The sequence below is a fragment of the Salvelinus sp. IW2-2015 genome, linkage group LG4p (assembly GCF_002910315.2).
Source record: "Salvelinus sp. IW2-2015 linkage group LG4p, ASM291031v2, whole genome shotgun sequence".
Classification (NCBI taxonomy): domain Eukaryota; kingdom Metazoa; phylum Chordata; class Actinopteri; order Salmoniformes; family Salmonidae; genus Salvelinus; species Salvelinus sp. IW2-2015.
Window position 1 is genome coordinate 4,268,059 of NC_036841.1, and position 27,459 is coordinate 4,295,517.

A 27,459-nucleotide genomic window follows, 5' to 3' on the forward strand; every position below is an offset into this window, starting at 1 on the left:
ACTGTACCTATCAATTATCCAGTTGTAGGAATTATGGTTCCTCAATATACATTTAACATATTACAACGTATGCTATGTGTTACAGCACTACTTTTGGTGGCCCCCTCAGGAATTGCTCTTGAGAAAATTTAATGTAATTGTCCCCTCCAAGGTTGATATCAGATTTTCGCCCCTGATAACATCATGCTGACCGACAGGCCCGTCACAGGCATCAGTTACCATGTGTTATACTTCAGCAATAAGCCCCGAGGAGGTGTGGGGTATGACTGTATGGATTATATAACTATGTTCTTTTATTGCAACCCGCCTACACCCTTGGATAAGATGAGTTCAGCTTGGTTTGGTTCTTGGTGCTGCAGTGGGTAGAAAAGGTCTCCGACTTCTCGGGACCATCTGCGCGGTGACAGACTGGGATGCACGCGCGAACGACTCTTTGGTTAAAAAACTAAAAGGCCCCATGTTCAGAGGCGACCAACGGTATTGTACAGAGATACGTTCAATGTTTCATTTTCTCGGGACCAGTGCATTGCCTGGTAGGACAACAGGTGAGCAAAGTTTGTTATTTAGAAAATGCATGGCCTGTTCTAGGAAACTATGTTCGCAATTTTGACAGCGCACGCAATCTCATCGCCATCGGTTGGAAAACACAAAAGTGTTTGGAGAGAATGGATTTCCCATTTGACAGCATTTGCTTTTTCTTTACAAAATAAAGGCTTCTTTAACCCATCCTCTTTGCATTATCTTATTTGTGGGGGAAAACTACAGAGATAACCTTCCTTTTACATTTTCCCTGCGGAATATGATTTTTCCCCCATTGCAGATATGAGTTAATGCCAGGGTCAAGCTCCTACAGGTCACTGGGATGGTGTGTCTGGAGTCTGACCTGCAAGATGGACATTAAGATCTTATCACACACCCATCACACAATCGGATAGATTATTAATATTATAGTACTTTTGCTGCAACTGCAAGATACAACATATATTATTCCATTGTAGGCCTGCGGCTCATGTACACTAGCACACAGTAAATTGCCGCGTGCTGCTTAGGCGCCCAGAGTGGCTCGCTTTTGGGCCTGCTGGCAGCATATAGCAGCACCTTCGACTGTGCGTCAAGAATTCAGGATAGCAAGTTTGTATGAAGGTCTGGTTATAAATGGGTAATTAGTTTAATCCATTCTCCATTTCATGAATTTATTCACAGGTATACAGTAATATGCTCTATAATGCTCTGGTGACAAACAAACTTTGCTGCCTTGTTTCCAATCATCCACATGGCTGAGAGAACCTATTCAAGTAATTAAATACGTTTAGAAAATGTTTKTTTTTTTTATAAAAAGGATGTACACTATTGGTCAAAAGTTTTAGAACACCTACTCATTCAAGAGTTTTTCTTTATTTTTACTATTTTCTACATTATAGAATAATAGGGAATTCATCAAAACTATGAAATAACACATATGAAATCATGTAGTAACCAAAAAGTGGTAAACAAATCCAAATATATTTTATATTTGAGATTCTTCAAATAGCCACCCATTTGCCTTGATTACAGCTTTGCACACTCGTGGCATTCTCTCAACCAGCTTCATGAGGTAGTCACCTGGAATGCATTTAAATTAACAGGTGTGCCTTCTTAAAAGTTAATTTGTTGAATTTCTTTCCTTAATGCGTTTGAGCCAATCATTTGTGTTGTGACAAGGTAGSGGGGTATACAGAAGATAGCCATATTTGGTAAAAGACCAAGTCCATATTATGGCAGGAAAAAGCTCAAATAAGCAAAGAGAAACAACTGTCCATCATTACTTTAAGACATGAAGGTCAGTCAATACGGAACATTTCAAGAACTTTTAAAGTTTCTTCAAGTGCAATCGCAAAAACCATCAAACACTATGATGAAACTGGCTCTCATGAGGACCTCCACAGGAATGGAACACCCAGAGTTACCTCTGCTGCAGAGGATAAGTTCATTAGAGTTACCAGCCTCAGAAATTGCAGTCCAAATAAATGCTTCACAGAGTTCAAGTAACAGAAACATCTCAACATCAACTGTTCAGAGGAGACTGTGTGAATCAGGCCTTCATGGTCAAATTGCTGCAAAGAAATCACTCCTAAAGGACACCAATAGCTGTAGGCCTACAGCGTTTGTCACCATATTTTCCATGACAATCACATTCTAATTTGAATTGGTGACCATTTGAATTCTAAATGTCAAACTACTGAATCTGTACGCCTATCTACTGCTCTGTCCCATGCCTGCATATTAGCATGTTAGCTGTCGTTTTACCCACGTCTCCCTCTATTCCTGCCTCCCTAAAGGTGAGGCCTCTGAGCTGTCCTGGCTCTGAGCTGGAGGGAGTGAGGATACTGCAGAGCTACGAGGACGAGAAGGAGATCCACCAATTCTGTGTGGGAAAGAAAGCTGTGGTCATTGGAGCCTCCTTCATAGGTTAACCATAAAGAGATCACTTCATACTGTACACTGAAGAGAAGTCCTATTTTTTTATTTTATTTACAAATGAAATGTGTAAATAGTTTATATACTATAGGTTTGTGGCTTGGTTGGTTACAGTAAGGTAAGTTTGTTGAATTTGATAAGTAAGACTTTCATTTGATTTGTGTGCCTCAAAACCAGGTTTTCCCTCCTCCATTTTTAAGTCATAAATATGGAAGTGGCATCCTACTTGGCAGATAAAGCTGCCAGTGTGGTGATGGTTGGTAACTGCTCATATCCCTTTGAGAGGTGCCTGGGCCCAGAGATTGGGAAGATGACAATACAGGCCTGAGACAATGGTTATCATATGTAATGTACTCTACCTGATACAACACCCACCACTAGGCTACAAACGTTTATGAATATGTAAATCTCAAGTTTTGATAGTACAAATATCAACAGGAGTGTGTGTTTCTCTTYTGTTCTACATGAACGACAGAGTGGTGGAGATCAGAGGGGAGAATGGTAAGGTAAAGTAAACCAATATTCACCCATCAGCAAACATCATCACAACCTCCTCACTTAGGGAGTGTTATATCACTGTAATACACGTAATCTACATTCTCTCAAGACCCATAGTGATGATTAAAATGGAAAATAGTTGTTTGTGTAGGTGAAAGAGGTTGTTCTGAACAGCGGTGCAGTCGTGGAAATGGATTTGGTGATAGCAGGGATTGGTAGGTAATCTGATACTTCTACATATCCTCAAATATACATAAGTTATCTATTAGAGTYTCCATCAGCTCACACTTTCACTGTTAAATCTCTCTACATGGTCTCTGTGGAACTTTCCTATCCTATTTCTACCATTTGTTTGAATTAACCAGACCTGGRTTCAAATAGTATTCRGTGTCAGGCAAGTTCAATCAACCAGAGCTGAAATATTTTAAAGAAAATAAATACWATTTGAACCCAGGTCTGATAGATGGGGTTTCACAATGTCTCAAACGTACACACTGTTGTAGTTGTTGAAGTAACCATCATGATCTCTCCTTAGATGTCATCCCTAACTCTGACTTCCTGAAGGAAAGCCAGGTGGAGGGGGATTCTAGAAAGGCTATCATCATTGATAGGTAACTATGGAGATGGTTATCATTAACAAACTATAGTTATGTTGATGTAATAACTGTGGTACTAATGGTTTACACTACCCAACACATTGCTGCTTCCATACAGTTCATGAGGACCAACATTCCAGATGTTTTTGGAGACATGGAGACATGACGTCCTTTCCTCTCACCATACGGAAAGACCAGAGGATCAACATTGGAYATTGGCAGCTGGCATCAGCTCACGGTAAAATCTAATTTTATGTCACATGCTTCATAGACAAAAGGTGTAGACTAACAGTGAAATGCTTACTTACAGGTCCTTTTCCAACAATGCAGAGTTAAAGATAAGATCAAATAAAAAATATAAATAGTGACATGAGGAATAAATGCCCAGTGAATAATGAATAGAAATAAAGAGTAGAAATAACATGGCTATATACAGGGAGTACCAGTACCTAGTCGGTGTGCAGGGGTACGTAATCGAGGTAGCTATGTACTGTACACACAGTGCCTTCAGAAAGTATTCAGACCCCTTGACTTTTTCCACATTTTGTTACGTTACAGCCTTATTCTAAAATTGAATAAATATTTTTTTCCCCCTCATCAATCAACACACAATACCCCATGATGAAAAAGCAAAAACAGTTTTTTAGATTTGTTTTCTCATAAAAAACAACAACACTGAAATATGTATTCAGACCCTTTACTCTGTACTTTGTTGAAGCACCTTTGGCAGAGATTACAGCATTGATTCTCCTTGGTATGATGCTACAAGCTTGGCACACCTGTATTTGGGGAGTTTCTCCCATTCTTCTCTGCAGATCCTCTCAAACTCTGTCAAGTTGTCTGGGGAGCGTCGCTGCACAGCCATTTTCAGGTCTCTCCAGAGATGTTTGATCTGGTTTAAGTCCGGGCTCTGGCTGTGCCACTCAAGGACATTCAGAGACTTGTCCCGAAGCCATTCCTGCGTTGTCTTGGTTGTGTGCTGAGGGTCGTTGTCATGTTGGAAGGTGAACCTTCGACACATTCTGAGGTCCTGAGTGCTCTGGAGCAGGTTTTCATCAAGGATCTTTCTGTACTTTGCTCCGTTCATATTTCCCTCAATCCTGACTATTCTCCCAGTCCCTGCCGCTGAAAAACATCCCCACAGCATGATGCTGCCACCACCATGCTTCCCCATAGGGATGGTGCCAGGTGTCCTCCAGATGTGACGCTTGGCATCCAGGCCAAATAATTCAATCTTGGTTTCATCAGACCAGAGAATCTTGTTTCTCATGGTCTGAGAGTCGTTTGGGTGCCCTTTGGCAAACTCCAAGCTGGCTGACATGTGCCTTTTACTATGGAGTAGCTTCCGTCTGGCCACTCTACCATAAAGGCCTGATTGGTGGAGTGCTGCAGAGATGGTTGTCCTTCTGGAAGGTTCTCCCATCTTCACAGAGGAACTCTGGAGCTCTTTCAGAGAGACCATCGGGRTCTTGGTCACCTCACTGACCAAAGCCCTTCTCCCCCCATTTGCTCAGTTTGGCAGGGCGGCCAGCTCTAGGAAGAGCCCAAATTCCTCACACTTCCCTAACTCACGGCTGTCCTGTTGACTTGTACCAGAACGTGGCCCTTCTCTCTTCCACATGATACCTGATGTATAACAATAACATGCATTCCCCTCTATCCCTCAGTACCGTGAACAAGGATATTTCATATTTCAGGTTTAGAAGTCAGAACCCATCAATGGCCATACTCTTGGCTGCAGAGTGGCTGGAAGGCGTGAGGCCAGACAGGGTAGTCATCTGCTCTGACTCCCGTGCAGCGCTGATGAGATTAAATTAATTTGTGTTTCGGAGCAGACTGGATGTATTGTTTGAGGTTTTGCTGTGCTTGTATAGGGTGAGACAGATGGGGATATTTGTGATGTTCCTCTGCATACCAGCTCATGTGGGAGTAGAGGTGAATGAGGAGGTGGATGTTATCGCCAAGCAGACTCTTAAACATCCTAATGTTGAGATGGAATTGTCAATCAGTAAAACAGAAGCTAAGGGGTTGATAAAAACAGTGGTTAAAAACAAATGGCAAGAGTTGTGGAAAAGGAAGGGAAAGTGAAGACAAAAAAAAAGGGAAAGGGAAAGGGGGATACCTAGTCAGTTGTACAACTGAATGTATTCAATTGAAATGTTACTTCCACATTTAACCCAACTCCTCTGAATCAGAGGTGAGAAATGCATGGTTGTTGATTGCCTTAATCGACATCCACGTCATCTGCGCCCGGTATTAGAGTCAGGAAAAGGTGGGGGCAGGGAGGGTCCTCAGGCGGAGGGAGAAGGGAGGAAAGTGTAATAACAAATCTGAGATTGGGACACARAGGCTCAATAGTACATTGAAATTGATGGGGAAACATCGGACTGGGAGGCGCGATCAGTGTCAGGAGGAGAAGAGACAGTGAAACACGTTCTAATTCAGTGCCAGAAATATGGGAGGGAAAGAGAGCGATTGTTATTAGATTTGAGGTGTAATGGGGTTGAAGAGCCAAGATTAAGTGCACTGTGGGGAAATCTTCAGGGGATGTAGGATTTAATTATGTATTTAGTTTCCTTAGGAAGACGATAATATTGGGTAGGATGTAGACCTTCCCTGTCTCTGGTCCACGCTCCAATCCAGTTAGTGACGGTAATACACCTTAATTGCCAAACGCCACTTAAAATCCACAGAAGAAGAAGAAGGTGAAGGAAGTGACCTGCCTCGGCTTTCTGCGGTAGTTTGCTAGCTGTGCATGATGATGGAGGAGGAAGAATTGGAATTTGCGGAGGATTTGGAGGCTATTTTGCACCTTACTCCAGAGGTGCAGTTGGCCATCGAGCAGGTAATCATGTGCTAAGAAGGATACGTTTCTTATCTACAATGAAAATGGTAGTCTGTATTCAGGCATGAGCTAGATAGCTTACCTAACGTTAGCTGTGTTGCTATCCTAGTTAGCTACTAACGTTAGCTATTTTTAATACATGTCAACAGTCATCATATTGTCAGTGTATAGTTTTGTATTTCTCGCTAACTTAGTTAGCAGACTAGCTAGCTTTGTACAACAACATCACCCTACCCTTAGTAAAAGCCAGACAGGTTGCCACCACCTTGCCTGTCATCGAAACTCTGACACTTAACGTTACTGTAGCTAGCTAGCTAGTTACAGTGTAAGATAATTATCTGAAAATGTCATTAGTGAAATGCATGAAATCAGCCTTCTTTATTGAAGGCTGTTGTTGATTATAATTAATTAGGTAAACTGTTTGTTAGGCTAGCTACATAGATAGTAACGTTAGCTAGCTATTAACCACTGTATAGGCTAGCTGTTAAGCAATGAAGAACCAACAACGTATTCATTGAGTCATATTTTTTATGCCTTAGGTTTTCCCCAGTCAAGACCCATTGGACAGAGCAGATTTTAATGCTGTGGAATACATCAATACATTGTTTCCCACTGAGCAGGTAAGACTAGAGTCCATCTCTTCACAGAAACTAAAGTCATTTTATGTTACACCGAGGCTCTAATCTTGGATACTTCTTCTGTGATCCTAAGCTATATGATTTCATACCTATGTTGTTACATGATAATAAAAAGTTATAGTCTAGCACCTGGCTGACACCAAACTTGAAGTCTTCCTGACTTCAGTCTGGAAAGGGACTCCCTAAAAACACGGCACTTAAATACAGTTACGACCGGAAGTGACTTTTCTTAGCAGGTTAGGCGAGCATTTTCCCTAACCCATTTCCTAACCTTTTTTWWAAATTATATATWTTTTTATTATTATTTTTAAATAAATGTATTTTTAATTTGAATTTTTACCCMTTTTTCTCCCCAATTTCGTGGTATCCAATTGGTAGGTAGTTACACTCATCGCTGCAACTCCCATACGGACTCGGGAGAGGTGAAGAGCTGTGTGTCTTTCGAAACACAACCCAACCAAGCCGCACTGCTTCTTGACACAATGCCCACTTAACCCATAAGCCAGCTGCACCAATGTGTTGGAGGAAACACCGTATACCTGGCGCCGCCACAGGAGTTGCTGGTACGCGATGGGACAAGGACATCCCTGCTGGCCAAATCCTCCCCTAACCTAGACGACGCTGGGCCAATTGTGCCGCTCCATGGGTCTCCCGGTCGCGGCCAGCTGTGACAGAGCCTGGACTTGAACCCAGAATCTCTAGTGGCACAGCCTTAGACCACTGCGCCACTCGGGAGGCCCCTTTTCCTAACCTTAACMKAATTATCCTAACCTGCTGCGTAAATTCTCCTAACCTCCTATGAAAAAGTCACTTACGGTCATAGCTGTATCGAAGTGGCGTGTTTATAGGGAATCTCGCCTGGAAAGGCTCCTTGATGTTGTAGGCACGCTCTGTCGATATACTGATTAAGGGGATTCGATTAAGCTGCCCTGTGTTGAACCTGGCTATGGCCTGCCATGTGACTGTGCAAAGTGGCTGAGCGAGGCGCGCCCTGCTCGTATCAAACAGACCTTTGTTTTGCTAGGCCATACACATTTTATTAAATGTTTCCAGATTACATTTTTTGAAAAGTGAGGCAAACAAGTGAACATTTGTCATGTTGTCAACAAGGCAGCATGATGCATCGTTTCCATACAATATGGTTCACATTTTCCAAAAAATTTCATTGGTAAGGCAGATCAAGTATTTTTATCAAAATCAATTGCTTTTGAGAGAACCAATCAAAGCTCAAGTAAATTTTTGTGTGAATATGGCACCAACCAACTGACTAATGTGAACAGACCAGAGTCACAGCTCTCCCTCGCTGTGTACTACGTGAGTCTCGTCAGCCAGGGGGAAAAAGTAAGGCCATACAAATGTGAAAAATTGCACAATCATACCAAAAATATTGTCCTCAAGCTGCCAGTAAAGAGATGCACAACTTCCTCTCGGATTATGGCTGAACTTTCTCTTTTAGCCTCCCCACGATGCTAAAATCTCTTGATTCGGTGTCAAAATAAAGATCCTATAGTATTTTAAAAAGTGTCTACTTATTTTTCTTTAGGTGCTTGCTCACCTTCACCTTTCAAAAAATGAAATTCATTAAACATTTTGTGAAATGTATATGGCCTAGCAAAACAAAGGTCTGATTGACCTAGTCGAAAGTAATAATCATGTAGACATGCCCAGTAGGTGGCGCTGCCTGCGTACCTTTGTAACATTAGAAAAGGATCCTTCATCATCCAAATTGGTCCATGCAACTTGGTGTTATGTGGGGGAGTAGATTTTGGTCAATTGATAATCATGATACCCCTGTTTCCTCACAGTCACTGGCAAATATAGACGATGTGGTCAACAAGATCCGTCTGAAGATTCGGTGAGTGACCTCATTGTGTTGTTTTGGTTGAAGTTTTTTTAAAGATGAGTTTGACAATATTATTGATTTTGTGTGTGTGTTTCAGGCGTCTGGATGACAACATCAGGACGGTGGTGAGAGGTCAGACCAACGTGGGCCAGGATGGCAGACAGGTGAGTGAGGGGACCGTCTGGGATTACTTTTCAGTGTGTTGTTATTGGTTAATTTTCCTAGAAACTGCCCCTGACTGTGTGTAAATACTTTGGTTGTTGGTTGGTTGTTATTAATGAGCTAATTAAGGACTAAGCTGTGTGCATGTGTAAACTCATGTTTGGAAGGGAGGGTAATGTGTGTGTGTGTGTGTGTGTGGCAGGCAGGCAGTGTTTTGTTATGTTTGGCTTTAAGCACTGGGCTCAGCGACAGCATGTTTTGACAGATGAATAGCAGTAGCAGTTTACTGTGAGACACAGTAGGGCCTTTTGGTGACGAGAGAGACAGGCCAGTCAGTCTACACTGGCGGGCCCCCACAGAGGGTTGACTTTGGGGCTACAAGACTGTAGCATGTTGCTGCTGCTTCAGTCTCACACTGACTATACACACACACACACACACACACACACACACACACACACATCACCCCTCCAACAGATTGGTTGAGATGATGTTTTACAACCTTTTCCCCAGGATTAGTCTTTCTAACCCAGACAAATATGTTGGTGCTCCTTTTTCTGTTTCTCTGTCCTCACTAATACCATGGAAAAGGACAGGATGAGTCAGAACCATCTCATTCCCTACTGTTAGAACTACTGYTGTCTTAAAGGAAAAGATTACCCTTCATTATTCAGGGATTACATTTGGACTTGTGGTTTGGTGTCCCGCCAGAAAGTCAGGAAAAACCATTGATTTAACGCAGACCCTCGCTCTGTCAGGGAACTGTGGTTTTGAGGCGTGACACCTGATGGGGGAGTGTGTGGGGGAGTTTCTGTGTGTGTGTGTGTTGCATGTGTTGCGTGTTTCTGGGATGGTGGTCCCGTCCTGCTGTTTCCACTGGATTATCAGAAGTGTTCTGGACAGAATCCATTAACCCATGAGGTTGGTAGGCACGGCAAGCATGACACTGTACTGTACCGTTGGGTTTCTGGTCTTGTGGTCTCGTAGCCGAGGCCCACTGAACCATCCACATCTCCCAAAGAGCTGTTGGAAAATCCTATTTGCAGACAGAAATGTGGAGAGGTGTTCATTACAGCCAGAGATGGAGACAGAGAAGAGGAGAGCGGGATTTGATTTAGCTCGCCTGGGGCTCTAGTTTGGCAGAGTGTGTCCGAAGGTGCCAAATACACCTACTTAATTGAGCGCTCCTAATGACAAAGAAAGGGAACAGAAAAAGAACTGAGGTGGAGAAGGACTGTTAATATTTCCCTTGTATTTAGTCTGTAGGGGCGGCAGACTGGCAGTGATCAGCAGGGTGRGGATGGAGGTGTCTGCTTCAGATGCCCAATCCCCAGGCAAGGGGTAGATGGAATCAGAATGCCAGGGATATTGGGTGTATGTATGTTGGTGTAGGTGCATATCAGAGTCTTARAACTAGGAGGGGGCYCTTTGATGTTGTTGATTGATGGAATGAATTACATGCACACACACATTCCATTCAGTCTTCTCTTCCTTGTATAAACAGTTCTGACTGGTTTGTTGTTGTTCGCCAGCTCTTCTACTAAGCAGCTGTCAAAAGCAGCTACAAGTGGTTTGTCTGTCCAGCCTATCGTCATGGTAACATGGACCAGAAGGCCAAACATGTCTCACTCACTGCAGTTTAAACTGACTGAATCCCAAGTCAACTCTAGTTGTTTCCATTCCTCGCCATTCTCTTTAGTCTTTACAATCTCAGAGTGAACAATTTATAAGTGATTCATAATTTGCTCTCAGACTTACTGTTGTTCTCCTGAGTATGATACTTTGCAGCCAAAACTAAAAGGGGAAGTTATTTCTGCCCTGAGGAAATTGATGAATTGTTCTCGACAAGCTTATTGTGGGTGCATGGAGTCAGTATGGGAGAGTGAGTTGCGGAGGCTCGGTTTTGGGGGAGGGTGGGGAAAGGAGGATACCTAGTCAGTTGTCCAACTGAATGTATTCAACTGAAATGTATCTTCTGCATTTAACCCAACCCTTCTGAATCAGAGAGGTGCGGGGGGCTGCCTTAATTGACTTTATTTTTATTTTTTTTATTTAACTAGGCAAGTCAGTTAAGAACAAATTCTTATTTACAATGACGGCCTTCCCCGGCCGAACCCTGACGACGCTGGGCCAATTGTGCGCCACCCAATCATGGCCAGATGTGATGCAGCCTGGATTCGAATCAGGGACTGCAGTGACACCTCTTGCACTTAGATGCAGTGCCTTAGACCACTGCGCCACTCGGGAGCCCCATCCTGAGTGGCGCCCAGGGACATCCACGTCTTCGACGCCCGGGGAACAGAGTTAAACTTCCTTGCTCAGGCAGGGGCAGAACGACAGATTTTTACCTTGTCAGCTCTGGGATTCGATCCAGCAACCTTATGGTTACTGCCCCAACGTTCTAGTCACTAGGCTAGAGAGGCCCATTCACAAACCAAACATTTGTTATCAATTACACGTAGCCTAGCCATTCATGCCAGAAAATGTTAACAGCATTGAGCTTGCATAGCTCAGTCACCATAGCCATTATTCAGCTATGCACCAAACTTTTCCCATGTGCAGCTTGATGTCCCCACATGGTCAGGTCAGCTGTGGGGCTTTATGGTCGTCAACGAGGCAGCGGGTGGGGTTCCGGCCGGCCGTCATGTGCATGGGTTATGGCTATTGTGTGTGTGTGTATGTGTCCATGCAAATGTCTTACGTGTGTGTGTGTGTGTGTGTGTGTGTGTGTGTGTGTGTGTGTGTGTGTTACTGTAGCTCCTAGCATCTGGATGTACTTATTAGGAACACTGAGACGGAATGGGAACCTCCTTGAGAAGAAAACATAACATAAATATTTAATCTAAACTCAGGAAGGGAAGTTTACTGCTTCAAGTTGGGTTCTCTGCTCTTTCATCTGCTGTGTATCCCTTCCTGTCTTTTCTTTGTTTCTCGGTTTTTCATACAATATACTTTATTGTCCACTTTTTTTTCTTTAATTTTTCTTTTTTTTTTACCCCCTTTTCTCCCCAATTTCGTGGTATCCAAATTGTTAGTAATTACTATCTTGTCTCATCGCTACAACTCCCGTACGGGCTCGGGAGAGACGAAGGTCTCTCAACAACCCAACCAAGCCGCACTGCTTCTTAACACAGCGCGCCTCCAACCTGGAAGCCAGCCGCACCAATGTGTCGGAGGAAACACCGTGCACCTGGCTACCTTGGTTAGCGCGCACTGCGCCCGGCCCGCCACAGGAGTCACTGGTGCGTGATGAGACAAGGATATCCCTACCGGCCAAACCCTCCCTAACACGGACGACGCTAGGCCAATTGTGCGTCGCCCCACGGACCTCCCGGTCGCGGCCGGCTGCGACAGAGCCTGGGCGCGAACCCAGAGTCTCTGGTGGCACAGCTAGCGCTGCAGTGCCCTAGACCACTGCGCCACCCGGGAGGCCCCTTTATTGTCCACTTACATGGAAATTCATTTTGTGACCTAAGTATACAAAACACAATATATTACATGCAGTACGGAAAACTCTCGATTACCCTCTTCCTCTCTCTTGCTTTCTCTTTCTCATTCTCTGTTTGATGTTGCTGTTGCCTGTTCCCCAAAACAATATGAACATATCCTTTAACACTGGGTTAATGTGATGGTTACCATGTAATTTGGACACACGTGTGGCCCACCCAACCACAGAAATAAATTGACTAGAATGGACATGCCCATACAAACCAATGCTCATTCTATTTCTATGGACCAAGCATCCAGCTGTTTACACTGGATTCTCAATGGCTTTGCCCTCTCCTGTAATAAACCAGAACATATTTCTGTCCTTGTTATCATGGAGTACTTAGTTCAGACAATTGGCTACTTATTGTTGCCTCGCCTGTTTGCTTTCTAAACAAATGTGTGTGATTGTTCAGCTTGGTACATATGAAGAATGCCTTGTATACTGTTTATTGCATGTTCAATATGTCTTCATTCACTATTTCAGGGGGACCGAGTGGCACTGCATTGCAGTGCTAGAGGCGCCACTACAGACCCGGGTTCGATTCCGGGCTGTATCACAACTGGCCGTTATTGGGAGTCCCATAGGGCGGTGCACAATTAGCCCAGCATCGTCCGGGTTTGGCCGGGGTAGACCGTCATTGTAAATAAGAATTTGTTCTAACTCACTTTGCTTAGTTAAATAAATAATAAATGTACAACCTAGGCTTACCCCATAAACTACAGGGTCTGTGGATAGGAGGAATGCGTGACTTGTCATTGTGGGATACATCCACATCTCTTCATATCTGTCAGTGAAGAAACCCCCTCTAACCGCCCCCTGCCTTCCCCTCCTCCTCCAAAAATCTCCAAATAGAGTCCACATGTGTGGCAGACAGTGCTCTATTTCTGCAGGGTTGAAATGTGGCCTCTCTCCGTCTGGGACTGGGATGGAACAGGGGATGGATGTGGGCGTAGTAGAGATAGCGATCTCAGCCAGGCAGAAGTGTGCTGGGCTGTGGTCTCCCCACTTTCCCGATGCTCAGACGCTTTGGCGATTAGGCTAAATGTAGGAAATTAACGTTCGGAGGCCAGACAGGCTGGCTCACAGAGCAGCTTCTCCAGTCTAATTCTTTATCAAGGTCTTCAGACTATGGGGTCTACTTGGTGTGTGTGTCTGTGTGTGTTCTTGGTATTGGTTGTTTGATTGGGCCTCTCGTTGTTGTGAATGAGGGGCTTTGGAATTAGGATTCTGGTGGGTTCTTAAGGTGGTTAGAGGTAGTTTGTCTCTAGGGGCCTGTTTGAATCAAAATAACATCCTTCCTCCCTCCCTCCCTGAGGTATTCAAAGATCTGAGAGGGTTGGATTGGTGGAAGCAGTTACGGTTGAGACCTTGCTTTCACTTATTTAATCAGGTATAGATCAGTCAATGGTAAGCTCAAGGAAGTAAGGCGGAAAGGAGGCATTTTGTAAAGTATTCAAAGTATGTTGATGGTCCTGGCTAGTGGCAACCCTCAACAGGTCATGACCGACCAAGGTTCTCAGCTTCCTGCCCCTGACTTTCCTCACTTTTTCCTGGTAACAGATGGACTACATGGTTACTATCAGAGCCTGCCCTCCATGCCTGCTGGTTTAACTGAAAGGTCTACCAGTGTGTGTGTGTGTGTCGACACCCAGGGAGTCTGCCTGTGACCTTGTGTCTGGCTCTGTGACCCTGTCATCATGCTAGGCCTCTAAACAGAATAGATGCTGCTTCCTGCAGAGCCAAAAAGGAATCCACCGCTGTCAACAACGCAGATTGTGTGTGTTTGCATTTGCCCCGTCCGTCCACTTGCATTTTTGAAGAGCCTTGTAAAAGTGGTACGTTCCTTGGGCAGCTGGTGCCGGCTGTTAGGATTCCATCTTTGTGAGAAGGAGAGGAGAGCCCCCCCCCCCACACAGACACCACACGCTGGACCAGTGTTGGGACCAGCTACCCCCAATTACCCTGGCATTGGATGGCAGTGCCAAAGCCCAGCTCAGACCATCAAAGCCCAGCTGTGTGGCCTAAAAGGGAAACATAGCAATTAGTTTACTTCTCTGTGAAAGAAGCACCACTCTGTTCTCCTCCACTCTGATTGTTTCAAGAATTTGTGGCCAACCACTAGTTACTAGGCCTACATTTTGAGAGGATTGGAGATTCATCTTTTGATCAGAGTTGCACTTTATTTGACATTTTGCTTGACACCTCTCTCTATAAGCAATGTTATAACGCATGTCATGAGCAGGTCCACTGGCTATTCCATTAGTCAGTCAGTCTATAACATGGGTTGTTGGGGTTCAAATACATGGCTATTGGGTTGGGAAGGAGTAGTTGGACATCTCTCTCTCTCTGTGCATCGGTTGGCAGTAGGGAGAGACCGCTCTTCTTACCAACTGGAATGTGAGAGCAAACTGTGGGAGAGGTTTCTCATCCCCACGCCATTCCTTCTGGTTTCAAATCACGCCATTTTGTTTGGTTTTCCATCCCCCTGGTGAGGCGCCTATAAATACGACCTGACGAGGAAGAGAGGAGAATAGCATGACTCCAGAATGTCCATGGGTTTTCCTACTAAACAAGATATAGTGATTGGTTTGATTAGCCTGTAATCTCCAAACCCAGAGCCAAATTCTTGCGTGAACACTTGCTATTGGCCTGCTGTAAGGAGAGACTAAATAGCCTGGTCCCAGGTCTATTTTGCTGTCTTGCCAACTCCTATGGCCATTATCACGCCAAACAAACAGATCTGGTACCAGGCTAGAAGATGATAAAGAAGTTGAAAATAATCCCTCTTTGCCTTAATGCTAGATGTCAGCTTCATCCCACTGTGTCTGAAGAGATGTCTGCCAGAAAGTAAACTTCTTTAAAGAGTGCTGGTACCTAAATGACATCTTTCAAACCTGTCTCTCTCTCTTTTTCTTTCTTTCTCTCTCTCCCAGGCACTGGCAGAGGCCCAGGTAGCCATCGGCCAGCTCTTTGGCAAAATCAAAGACATTAAGGACAAGGCTGAGAAATCTGAGCAAATGGTGAGCAAACAAACAAAACACAGCCAGACTCCCTCACAGGAGCCATCTTGTCTACCATGTCTATAGCTTCAGGGTGTGTGTGTGTGTGTGTGTGTGTGTGTGTGTGTGTGTGTGTGTGACTGAGGGTGCCCCCTGGGGACTCTGACATCCTCTAGGGACATACACTGTAGTGTTGTTATGAGTGGAGGTAATTATCCTGCTGTGTGTGGGTTGGACCTAAAATCCCCCAAATTCCCCACAAGGACAGTAAAACAAGGAAAATTCTCCCTCGTGGGGACATTTCCCACGTCCCCAGGAGGACGAAGGCTATTTTAAGCTTAGGGGTTAGGTTTAGGGCTAGGGTTACATTTAGGTTTACGGGTTAGGATTTTGAATTGAAATGTATTTTAGGTCCCCAGAAGGATAGAAGAACATTATGTGGGGGGTCGCAGGAAGGACGCTGGATTGGGTAGGTAAACAGGGAGAGGGGAACCCCCTGGGTATGTTGTAGCAATTATGTCTCAACTCAAACAGGTATGTCTTACTCTTCCATCTCCCTTCCACTCTCTCTCTCACCCTCACCTCCCCCCTCTTTCTCACCCCTCGTCTCCCTCTCGTTCTCTCTCATTCGTCTCCTCTCTCGCCCCTTCTATCTCCTTTCTCTTTCCCTTCATTCTCTCTCTCCACCCCCCTCTCTCAGGTCAAAGAGATAACGCGGGACATCAAACAGCTGGACCATGCTAAGCGTCACCTGACCACCTCCATCACCACCCTCAACCACCTGCACATGCTGGCCGGGGGCGTTGACTCTCTAGAGTGGGTACTCACAGTGCCACCTATGGGCATGGAGGAAAGGGCCAACTGTTTGAAAAGCATTCATCTTGAAGTTACACAGGGATGACTCCTAAGTTAAATATTTGTGGGCAACTCAGACTTTCTTGTAATACATGCGTTGTTATCAATGGAAGATTTGTGTGAAAACGTACCTCTGTATGTGCATCTCGAGTTAGCAGTTGGCACATAGAAAGGAATACTAAAGATCATTGGAAACCATTGTGCACTGTTACTGCCTCAAGCCAAGGTGCTGGGTCTGTCTTAGTTTGGCACATATACCATTGACTACATGTTGAAGTGGCTGCTTGAGAACTTGTTCTCAACTAGCCTACCTGGTTAAATAAATAAAATAAAAATGCGTAGCCACTAGACAGGACTCTAAGCTAGATCTGCAGGTGATATGTTCTGTGTGTGTCCCAGGGCCATGACGAGGAGGAGGCAGTATGGCGAGGTGGCTAACCTGCTACAGGGGGTGGTCAACGTGCTGGAACACTTCCACAAATACATGGGCATCCCTCAGATCAGACAGCTCTCAGAGAGGTAACCACACACGCACACACACGCCATGCTCAAACACATTCCCTTCCTGAACTGACCATAACACTGTACCAGTAATACTGTAGGGAAACACTCAGTATTTCAAACAAACACAGCTCAATCTTGCAAACCAACCACTGCATGCATGCATCATACTGTATTTCCCAGTCACCTCAATTTTCCTGTCATTATTGTATTCATTCCTAACRCCACAGTTTTTTTATTTATTATTGGTGCTCTCCGGAACTGTAGTGTTATTTTATTTAAACAGGGAGTCACATTGAGATTAAAAATCTATTTTACAAGAGAGCCCTGTACACATTACAAGAAAAACAGAATATTTAAACTACATACACATATGTGTATAAAACAATATAATTCAGCACAATAAACAAAAATAAACATATTTAATAAAAGCAATCACATTCAACTACAAAGAGGTCCTCAATCAATAATTTAGACTGCAGCCAGGCCAAGCCTGTAGATCCCAGAGATATTCTGTTGTGCTCATCTGAATCAGATCCGGTTTAATATTTACTGAGGAGAGGAGGCTGCAGGCTGCTGAAATACACAGGAAGGAATGTACTGAATAGGAACTCTTTTATGCAGACATTTTCTTCCACTGAGGGCTCGGGCTTTCCTCCTGCTTGGTGTGTTTGAGAGAGTGTCTTTGTGTGTGTGTGTGTGTGTGTGTGTGTGTGTGTGTGTGTGTGTGTGCGTGCCAGATAGGAAAATTGTGTTTGAGAGAGAAAGAGTGTTTCTTTGTGTGTATGTGTGTGATTGAAAAGTAGGCCTTTGTTCTCCCTCTTCTTTCCCCTTCACAGGAACAGTTGTGGGTTGTGTTAAGCACTAGTCCAGACCCCATACCAGAGTACGGTCTGTGTTCAGCCCTCAACCCAGCTAGTCCCTGTGTCTCTCTGGCCGGGAGAGCTAGCTAGGCTATCTGCTCTGTTTGCCTTGGAGTGGATGATAAAACCATGAATTTAGGAGAGTAAGGAAGTGTGTTTGTGTGGGAGGGGTAATTTTAATGTTTTTTTTCTTCCATAAACTTTTATGTTTATCCAGGCTTGTGTCTGTGTGTCCAATATCATTCAAAGCCACCCACACACTCTCTGACCACCACTGCTTTGTTATCTGAAAAGGGTAAATGGGAGAAAAAAATAAACAGTCTTCAGAAGAAATTGACAAACATTTATGGAGGGATGACCAGACAGAAGGACAGCTGTAGCGTGGGTCTGACTGATTGTCAGGGGCATCTGCAGGGCACTGCCTGCCCTGTGRCATGGCATCCATCTTGTTTATTCTGGAAGGTTCTTCTTGTTGCTCTAGGATTGGACTCAAAATGCCCTACCAAATTCACTCATCACATTAGGCCAGTGGTTCTAGTTCTCACCATGGGTATGTGTCTGTGTGTCCTCTCCTCTTAAGCCAGTGGTTCTGGTTCCCACCATGGAACTATGTGCTGTACTGTGTGACCCAATAAACACTTCTGGAGTATCTCTGACCCAATGAGTAAACAAAACCACTGGCCCAAGTCATGCCAGTTTTGCCACGGCCTAAAACCAGTCAGTCACGACTTACCAGTGGGTCCCTCTCAACCTAGCTACCATTTGGGAAACCGTTGCATTATGAAAATATCTACAGTTATGCTACACCAGCTCTATACCCAGTTCCAGCTTTCACGATGGCAATGTTTTCTCAATGTTTCTCCACTGTTTATGTCATCCACAGGGTGAAAGCGGCCCAAAGCGAGCTGGGGACTCAGATCCTGGCGGACTTCGAAGAGGCCTTCCCTGCTCAGGGGTCAAAGGTGAATATTTTTGTGCTATGAATGCCTTGTGTGTTATCAAATGTGCTTCATTAATCAATTGTATGTGTGTATATGTATGACTATACATTATTTAATGTATATTATAATTGTGTGTGTGTTACCCCAAGGTATTTTGTGTGTGTACTCTATATCCCCAGAGAGCAGGGGGACCCAGTAACGTTCTGAGGGATGCCTGTCTGGTGGCCAACGTCTTGGACCCYCGCATCAAACAGGAGATCATCAAGAAGTTCATCAGACAGCACCTCTCTGAGTACATGGTGCTCTTCCAGGAGAACCAGGACGTGAGTTTCAGTTTATTGTACTGCTAAGCATTAAAGTGGAACTGACAGCGTTTTAGCAACATAATCTGTTCATAAACACCCCCAGGAAGAATAAAATTTTCTGACAAGCAAGCACTTAGATATGGTCATTTTCCCGTTTTCATAAATTCATAGAATGTTTGGGAATGACGTCCAGTAAGGCATTTGTGAAAATGTCGCCGTGCGTTTGGACAATTAATAGACACTGCAGTAAATAATACCTAATAAAAACATCTGTCTTGTCCATGACCGGAGCCTATGCATAGCCAATCAGAGCTACAGTAGGCCTATGTGTTAACAAGCCATTTGCCACATGGGCCTGCCACCATTCACTTTGAACTGGACTGTGTTTACAGGGTGTAGCAACAGCACAGCTTTAGATCATTAGAATGCATTCGCCAAAAGCCACAAAATACACCTGAATGGATTTCTGCAAATATGTAAATACCACGGGAGTCCTCTTACATTAGGGAACTACAGTCCTATTGATCAAACAACCATGAAAAGGTAGGCTCTCTCAGTTGCCWATGCACATCAACAAGATCAACAACTAACGCTAGCCAGAGGGAGAAGAGCTMAAATCTAATGATGGAACATTAGGTAAACCCTTTCAAACATTTTAGCTAGTTGGCTGTCAAAATTGCACTGATAAGCGATGAGGAATAGTACCCTACTCAGCGTTCTGCAGCTTGCCTGCTATTGCATGCTTTTTCCAACTCACGTTTTGACAACTGATTGGGAACTTGAGAGATCCTTGATGAAAACCTGCTCCAGAGCGCTCGGGACCTTCAAACAGGACAAAGACCCTAAGCACACAGCCAAGACAACGCAGGATTGGCTTCGGGACAAGTCTCTGAATGTCCTTGATTTKCACAACCAGAGTCGGGACTTGAACTAGATCGAACATCTCTGGAGAGACCTGAAAATAGCTGTGCAGCGACGCTCCCCATCCARCCTGACAGAGCTTGAGAGGATCTCCACAGAAGAATGTGAGAAACTCACCAAATACAGGTGTGCCAAGCTTGTAGCGTCATACACAAGAAGACTCGAGGATCTAATCGCTGCCAAAAAAACTAAAACAAAAAACAGTTTGCTTTGTCCTTATGGGGTATTGTGTGTAGTTTGAGGGGGGGAAACTATTTTATAACTTTTTGAATAAGGCTGTAATGTAACAAAAGGTGGAAAAAGTATTGGTCTGAATACTTTCCGAATGCACTGTCGATGACTCAACGTTTGACTCATTTACAGGACCGTGGGCCTTGTTTGACATGTGCCCTAGCCTATTAGCCACATGACTGACTGACTTGTGGTCATTGCCCTTGCTAGTTTGATTGTATTGMCATTCCCAGCCTTAGTTAGTCGTTCGTTTTTGTTCAAAATATTGAGTCATTGAAACGGTGTGTCCCGAATGGGTGGCGGCAGCAAACCATATACCAGGTCAGCTGTCATTTACAACCTGATAGCTATATTTTTTTGGACTACCAAGAAATGTATTGGTGAATTATATTATTCATGCATTGAACTGCATCCATCTATTCTGCCAACAATGCCTCACTCTACATCAGGTTATATTTTACTCAAAATTCCCTATCTTTAAAACCTCTTAAAGTTGGTTTGAAGCATGAACTTGGAATTTGATATTTTTCCAGTTACACTTTAATCTAAGGCGTCCATTTTGGGCCCACTACACGAGGGATTTTGGGTAGGTACAAATGGGGATGAGTGACTACTATGTTTGTTTTTTTACATCCCAGTATTTCTTCCTTTGTAGATCATGTGAATCATAATTGAGATGTACATTGACCGATCTTTAATAATGCTAGTGTTGTGACAGTRTGTCTGTGGACCCTCCACCTGAAAGTGTGTTTGTCCACTGACCCAGGTAGCTTGGCTGGATAAGATCGACCGGCGCTACGCCTGGATTAAGCGTCAGCTGGTGGACTATGAGGAGAAGTACGGACGCATGTTCCCTGAAGAGTGGTGTATGACCGAACGCATCGCTGTGGAGTTCTGCCACATCACCAGGTACCCACACACACACCCTGTGCTGGAAACTGTTGAGACAGCCAGTGCCTCACTGTCAACACATCTATCAACTGTTGTAATAGTTGTGCTCTATCATCCCCTAATAAAATGTATGAGMTGGAACACAGAGAATTATTCTGTGTGGAGGTGCTGACTAACGGCAAATAAACTGTAAGCTACTGTATACAAATAAATATAGTTGCACACTCTCTCTATACCTAGAGAGTTTTACCCAGTTATTTATATATATATATATATGTGTGCGACTCTCTTTATTTATTTAGATAGCTCCTCTATCATCCCAACACTATTCAGTAGACAGTTGATTTAGTCTTTGTTAGCCTACATGAGCACTGACCTGCTATCACAATCATTCATGCTGCAATGTGACGTGTTGACGACCCTATGTGTCTGTCTCTGTCTCATCCAGGACAGAGCTGGCCAAAGTAATGCGGACGCGGGCCAAAGAGATTGAGGTCAAGCTGCTTCTGTTTGCCATTCAAAGGACCACCAACTTCGAGGGGCTGCTCGCCAAGCGCTTCTATGGGTGCACCCTCACCGACGGGCCCGGGGTTAGACACACACACACACACACACACACACACACACACACACACACACAGTGCATTCGGAAAGTTTTCATACCCTTTGATTTTTTCAAAATGTTGTTACATTACAGCCTTATTCTAAAATGGATTAAATTGTTTTTTCCTTCATCAAACTACACACAATACCCAAAATGACAAAGTAAATACAGTTTTCTTAAAAAAATGTTGTACATTTATAAAAAAATATCACATTTTACATACGTATTCAGACCCTTTACTCAGTACTTTGTTGAAGCACATTTGGCAGTGATTACAGCCTTGAGTCTTCTTGGGTATGACGCTACAAGTTTGGCACACCTGTATTTGGGGAGTTTCTCCCATTCTTCTCTACAGATCCTCTCAAGCTCTGTCAGGTTGGATGGGGAGCGTTGCTGTACAGCTATTTTCAGGTCTCCAGAGATGTTTGATTGGGTTCAAGTCCGGGCTCTAGCTGGGCCAATCAAGGACATTCAGAGACTTGTCCTGAAGCCAATCCTGCGTTGTCTTGGCTGTGTGCTTAGGGTCGTTGTCCTGTTGGAAGGTGAACCTTCGCCCCCCAGTCTGAGGTCCTGAGCGCTCGGGAGCAGGTTTTCATCAAGAATCTCTCTGTACTTTACTCCGTTCATCGTTCCCTCGATCCTGACTAGTCTCCCAGTCCCTGCCGCTGAAAAACATCCCGACAGCATGATGCTGCCACCACCATGCTTCACCGTAAGGATGGTGCCAGGTTTCATCCAGACGTGAAGCTTGCCATTCAGGCCAAAGAGTTCAATCTTGGTTTCATCAGACCAGAGCATCTTGTTTCTCATGGTTTGAGAGTCCTTTAAGGTGCCTTCTGGCAAACTCCAAACGGGCTTTCATGTGATTTTTATGAGGAGTGGCTTTCATCTACTCACTCTACCATAAAGGCCTGATTGGTGGAGAWCTGCAGAGATGGTTGTCCTTCTGGAAGTTTCTCCCATCTCTGAGGAACTCTGGAGCTCTTTCAGAGTGACCATCGGGGTCTTGGTCACTTCCCTGACCAAAGCCCTTCTCCCCCTATTTGCTCAGTTTGGCCGGGCGGCCAGCTCTAGGAAGAGTCTTGGTGGTTCCAAACTTGACACAATCCTGTCTCGGAGCTCTACGGACAATTAATTCGACCTCATGGCTTGGTTTTTGCTCTGACATGTACTGTCAACTGTGGGACCTTATATAGACAGGTGTATGCCTTTCCAAATCATGTCCAATCAATTGAATTTACCCCAGGTGGACTCCAATCAAGTTGTAGAAACATCTCAAGGATGATCATTTGAAACAGGATACACCTGAGCTGAATTTCAAGTCTCATAGCAAAGGGTCTGAATACATATGTAAATAAGGTATTTCTGTTTTTTATTTTTAATACATTTGCAAAAGTTTCTAAACCTGTTTTCACTTTGTCATTATGGGGTATCGTGTTTAGATTGATGAGGAAAATGTTTTATTTAATCCATTTTAGAATAAGGCTGTAGCATAACAAAATGGAAAGTCAAGGGGTCTGAATACTTTCCGAATGCACTGTATATACACACACCATTGGGCCATCATTGTTGACTGTAGTGTTGTTTTCAGGTGAAGAAGCCTGAGCCACCACTGGAGTCCACCAACCCTTTCCTGGAGGACGAGGTTGGAGATGATGGTTCAGAGATGGAGGATCTGGATAGGGTAAGACATGTTTGAGATGACCCGGTCTGAACTTCGACCTTGATAGGCATAGGCTGACCTGCGGTTATTTCCTGTGTCATKGTGACTCATGATGGGAATATCTATTGGAGGATCTCGATAGGACCTTTTTTAAGGGATGACTTTGAAAAAATATACTCATCACCAAAGAGAGAAATCATGAGTATTAACTACATCCTACATTGTTGACCATTTTCCGCTCCCCAGCCCAAGAAGCACAAGGCTCCTGACAACCCCTTCCATGGCATCATTTCCAAGTGCTTTGAGCCTCACCTCTATGTCTACATCGAGTCTCAGGACAAGTGAGTTGTGTGTGTGCGTGCGCGCGCTTGGAGATCTGGCACAGATTTGTTTGCCCAGAACGTTTCCTTTCTACCTCATCAGCCCCCCCCCCCATTTCACTCTCTTTCGTTCCCTGTTTCTTTGTGTCTCTCTGCTGAGGCARAAATGGTTCCTATTAGCTGCATGACCACAGATGCTGAGAAAGATGGATTGAAAAGTGCTGCTGCAGCAGTTTGTTCTTCTTCTCTCTTTACTCCTTCTCCACTTTTTCTCCTCTTTGTTTCTCTCTCCCACTCTATTTCTCTCTCTCTCACACKTTTTCCTCTCCTCTCCCTCCACCACAGACGTGGGGTCTCTCCAGGAACATGGTTATGTTCTGGGGCTTGTCTGTCTCGTGGCGGCCCCTAGTATTGGATATCTGGGGTGTTTTAGTGCTGACTGGGCCTTTCATGATCTGGCTATGGTTTCCTGTCACAACAGACAGGGCCAGTCAATTCTACAACAGAGATTTCCAAAGCAGCTTGTCTCAATGGATACAACAGGAGAGTGAATAGTGACCTGATTGTTCATACAAAGTAGATGTTGTTTTCTGTCCTTGGCTTCATTTTACAGTAACAGTGGATGGGCAGGGGGTAAAGTACTAGACATTAACAGCCATGTAGACATTGAARTCAAAGGACAGTGAAGACAGCTGCAATAGAGGGAGAATCTCCTACCCTGWCTGTCTCTTCCATTTTATCATCACTGATGTGTGTGGCAGGTTGGCATTTGTCATGAATCTTGCTCTGGAAGCAGCTCTGCAGAGTGGTTGCTAGCTGGCACAGCCACAAAGYCATAAATATCGGATTTTATACCTAACCACACTGCTAACCCTCATGCCAAACCTTCAATTAAGACCAAAAAGCTCATTTTTTGTTTTCAGAAATTTTTACGATAAAGCCAATTTTGACTTTGCAGCTGGGCCATCTAGTGTAAATCGCTCAGTTCTGCCTCCAGGGCAAGATTCATGGCAATAAACGTCAACCTGCGTGTGTGTGCTGGTATCTAGGTGTCATCACTGAGCTGTGTGTGTTACTATTCTCAGGAACCTGGGGGAGATGATTAACCGTTTTGTGTCAGACTTCCGGGCACAGGGCCCCCCCAAGGCGGGCACGGAGGACGGGGGAGSGGTGCTGCCCAGCTGTGCTGACCTGTTTGTCTACTATAAGAAGTGCATGGTGCAGTGCTCCCAGCTCAGCACAGGGGAACCTATGATCGCCCTCACCACCATCTTCCAGAAGTACCTCAGAGAGTATGCCTGGAAGATGCTGTCTGGAAACCTGCCCAAGTAATTTACTACAGCCTATATAATGATAGGATGATCAGATGTATTTGTGATGATGTAGGTTTAGTGATTATTTAGTAAGTGCTTTTTATTCATGCTGCTCGCATACTGTGTTGGGCCCTAGAACCAGGATGGCAAGTTGCAGTACTTCCCAGTACGGGTTCCGGAAGGACACTGTGTACTCTGGTTTTCATTCAAACCATTTTCTGGATGGTTTCTGGTTTTGTTAGGAAAATATTCTGACACAGGTGGCACTATGACAACCAGTATAAACTGTGGCCTACTAGGAGCTGGACTGGGACAAATACTTCTGTCAAAGCAAGATTCAAATTCTTATGGATGATATATGCTGTCATCTGCTTCAATTCCCTTTTTGATGAAGCAATCTGCCAAAGTTTGTTAATTCAGAAGAGTGATCCATCATTCTCAGGGGTTTGTTTGATAATTGTATGTGTTTAGTCGTCACTGTGTTTTGATCGTCTGTGTTTGCATGTCATGTGGTGCTGGAGGTGTTTACATCGCGGTGAGGCCTAATACTTCATGAGCGAAAACATCTTTGGCTCGATGGCCACATAAGCCCTATTATTCACTGTGGTTGGTACACACACACACACACACACACACACACACACCCACACCCACAGACCTCTTGTGTGGCGTAGTGTATGTATTGTCTTGTGGAGTTTTAATGTTGGCCCTTCTGGGGGGTTGGAGCTGTGTTGTGGTTTTCCCAGAAGTTTCGGTTGTGGCGTTTTATTAATGAGAGGGAGGCGGTTTAGCCATGGTAACACTGTTCCCCCTGTCTGTCTGTAGGTCTCTGGCTGTGTCCTCAGTTATCCAAAACTTGCTTTGAATAATAACCTATAACTAGGTCCAGGAGTTTCTCCTTGTCAGTTCACACTAGGTCCCAGTGTTTTCCCTTTAGAGCTCATGTGTGCAGACTTCTGTCTTTAATTCATGAGAAAAGGAAGCTAGTTAAAACTATTTAGACGCTTTGCCTCTCTCGGTCTCTCTCTGTCTCTCAGGACTAGCAGTAACAGTGGAGGACTGACCATCAAGAGTCTACTGCAGGAGAAGGAGGGTTCGGAGGCTGCTAAATTCAATGTAGAGGAGCTGTGTCTCATCTGTAGCATCCTCAGTACTGCAGAGTACTGTCTAGCCACCACACAGCAGGTTAGAACACAAACACACACACACACACACACACACTCAAACGGGTCTAGACTTAACGTTAAACTTATTCTGTGTCAGTTGGAGGAGAAGCTGAAGGAGAAGGTGGATAAGACTCTGGTGGAGAGAATCAACCTGACTGGAGAGATGGACACCTTCAGCAAGTATGCACCAAATCCTAACCTTCACTATAGGGGCAACTTCTGCCAACTCAAAATGAACAACAGTTTAGGAGATGAAGTGGAGTAAATGGATGTGAAGTCCATGACTGTAAACTCTCTCTCTGCGTCGATCAGTGTGATTTCCAACAGTATCCAGTTGCTTGTTCAGGACCTGGACGCTGCCTGTGACCCTGCTCTCACTGCCATGAGCAAGGTGGGACACCCACTGCATTCCTCCCTCCCTCTTCTCCTCATGCTGTCATATTATATTATCACTTTCAACCATTCTCTCTTGGTCTCCCTCCCTCTAGATGCCATGGCAGAGTGTAGAGCATGTAGGTGACCAAAGTCCCTACGTGACGTCAGTCATCATGCACATCAAACAGAACGTCCCCATCATCAGAGAGAACCTGGCCTCCACACGAAAATACTTCACCCAGTTCTGCATCAAGTTCACCAAGTGAGTTACTACCCTCTTCACTGTTCGTCAATATGTGTGACGAAGACTTGGTACTCCCATTGACAAGACAATTGATTTTGAAATTTTAGAAGAAATTGTCAGTGTTCAGAAATGAAAACTGAATTGATATTCTTTCTTGTCTTTTTTTCCCCCCTCAGCTCTTTTATTCCTAAATTCATCAACCACTTGTTCAGGTGTAAGCCTATCAGCATGGTGGGGGCTGAACAGGTAAACATATTAACCCTTTTATTTAATTAGCCTTTATCCAAGTAGAATTACGCTTACGGTCTCCGTAACAATACAAACGTTTTGACATTTGTTCGTTTGCTCCTGTAGCTAATAATTCAGCTAGTTTTATTGGTAACTTTTTTTTTCTTTTTCTGCTTTGTTCTTCAGCTCCTCCTGGACACCCACTCCCTGAAGACAGTGTTGTTGGATCTGCCCTCTATAGGGTCTCAGGTGGTCCGCAAGGCCCCAGCCAGCTACACCAAGATAGTCGTGAAGGGGATGACTCGCGCTGAGATGATCCTCAAGGTGAGCCCTGTGACGCTAAAACGTAATTGAGTCCACAGATGCCGAGACGCAATAGTCCGGCATTCCATTGTGACACAGACATGGTCACCATCCACAGGGGATGCACAGCCCGACTGTGCACATCCCCAACCAACGCAGCTCCTCTATTCATTTGAATGTGTTAATTTGGAGAAATTGCATTAGCCG

General features: G+C 44.4%; 2 protein-coding genes across 3 annotated transcripts in view; both read left to right on the forward strand.

The window, feature by feature from the left end:
• Window positions 1–27,459, forward strand: part of limk1a (LIM domain kinase 1a) — a 526,526-nt gene that overhangs the window by 360,293 nt on the left and 138,774 nt on the right. The gene's annotated exons all lie outside the window — the stretch shown is intronic.
• Window positions 6,223–27,459, forward strand: part of vps53 (VPS53 subunit of GARP complex) — a 28,920-nt gene continuing 7,683 nt past the window's right edge. The window contains exons 1-20 of one of the 2 annotated variants that reach the window (XM_023980782.2): window positions 6,223–6,396; window positions 6,936–7,016; window positions 8,840–8,889; window positions 8,975–9,041; window positions 15,463–15,549; window positions 16,229–16,344; window positions 16,783–16,902; window positions 18,631–18,709; window positions 18,868–19,011; window positions 20,912–21,054; window positions 21,485–21,626; window positions 23,232–23,324; window positions 23,550–23,644; window positions 24,709–24,951; window positions 25,974–26,121; window positions 26,200–26,282; window positions 26,415–26,493; window positions 26,591–26,739; window positions 26,898–26,967; window positions 27,136–27,273. In XM_023980782.2, the coding sequence (XP_023836550.1) occupies window positions 6,307–6,396; window positions 6,936–7,016; window positions 8,840–8,889; window positions 8,975–9,041; window positions 15,463–15,549; window positions 16,229–16,344; window positions 16,783–16,902; window positions 18,631–18,709; window positions 18,868–19,011; window positions 20,912–21,054; window positions 21,485–21,626; window positions 23,232–23,324; window positions 23,550–23,644; window positions 24,709–24,951; window positions 25,974–26,121; window positions 26,200–26,282; window positions 26,415–26,493; window positions 26,591–26,739; window positions 26,898–26,967; window positions 27,136–27,273 (2,217 nt within the window). In that variant the 5' untranslated portion in view covers window positions 6,223–6,306. The remainder of the gene's footprint in view (window positions 6,397–6,935; window positions 7,017–8,839; window positions 8,890–8,974; window positions 9,042–15,462; window positions 15,550–16,228; window positions 16,345–16,782; window positions 16,903–18,630; window positions 18,710–18,867; window positions 19,012–20,911; window positions 21,055–21,484; window positions 21,627–23,231; window positions 23,325–23,549; window positions 23,645–24,708; window positions 24,952–25,973; window positions 26,122–26,199; window positions 26,283–26,414; window positions 26,494–26,590; window positions 26,740–26,897; window positions 26,968–27,135; window positions 27,274–27,459) is intronic. The other variant, XM_023980788.2, reaches the window with a different exon arrangement.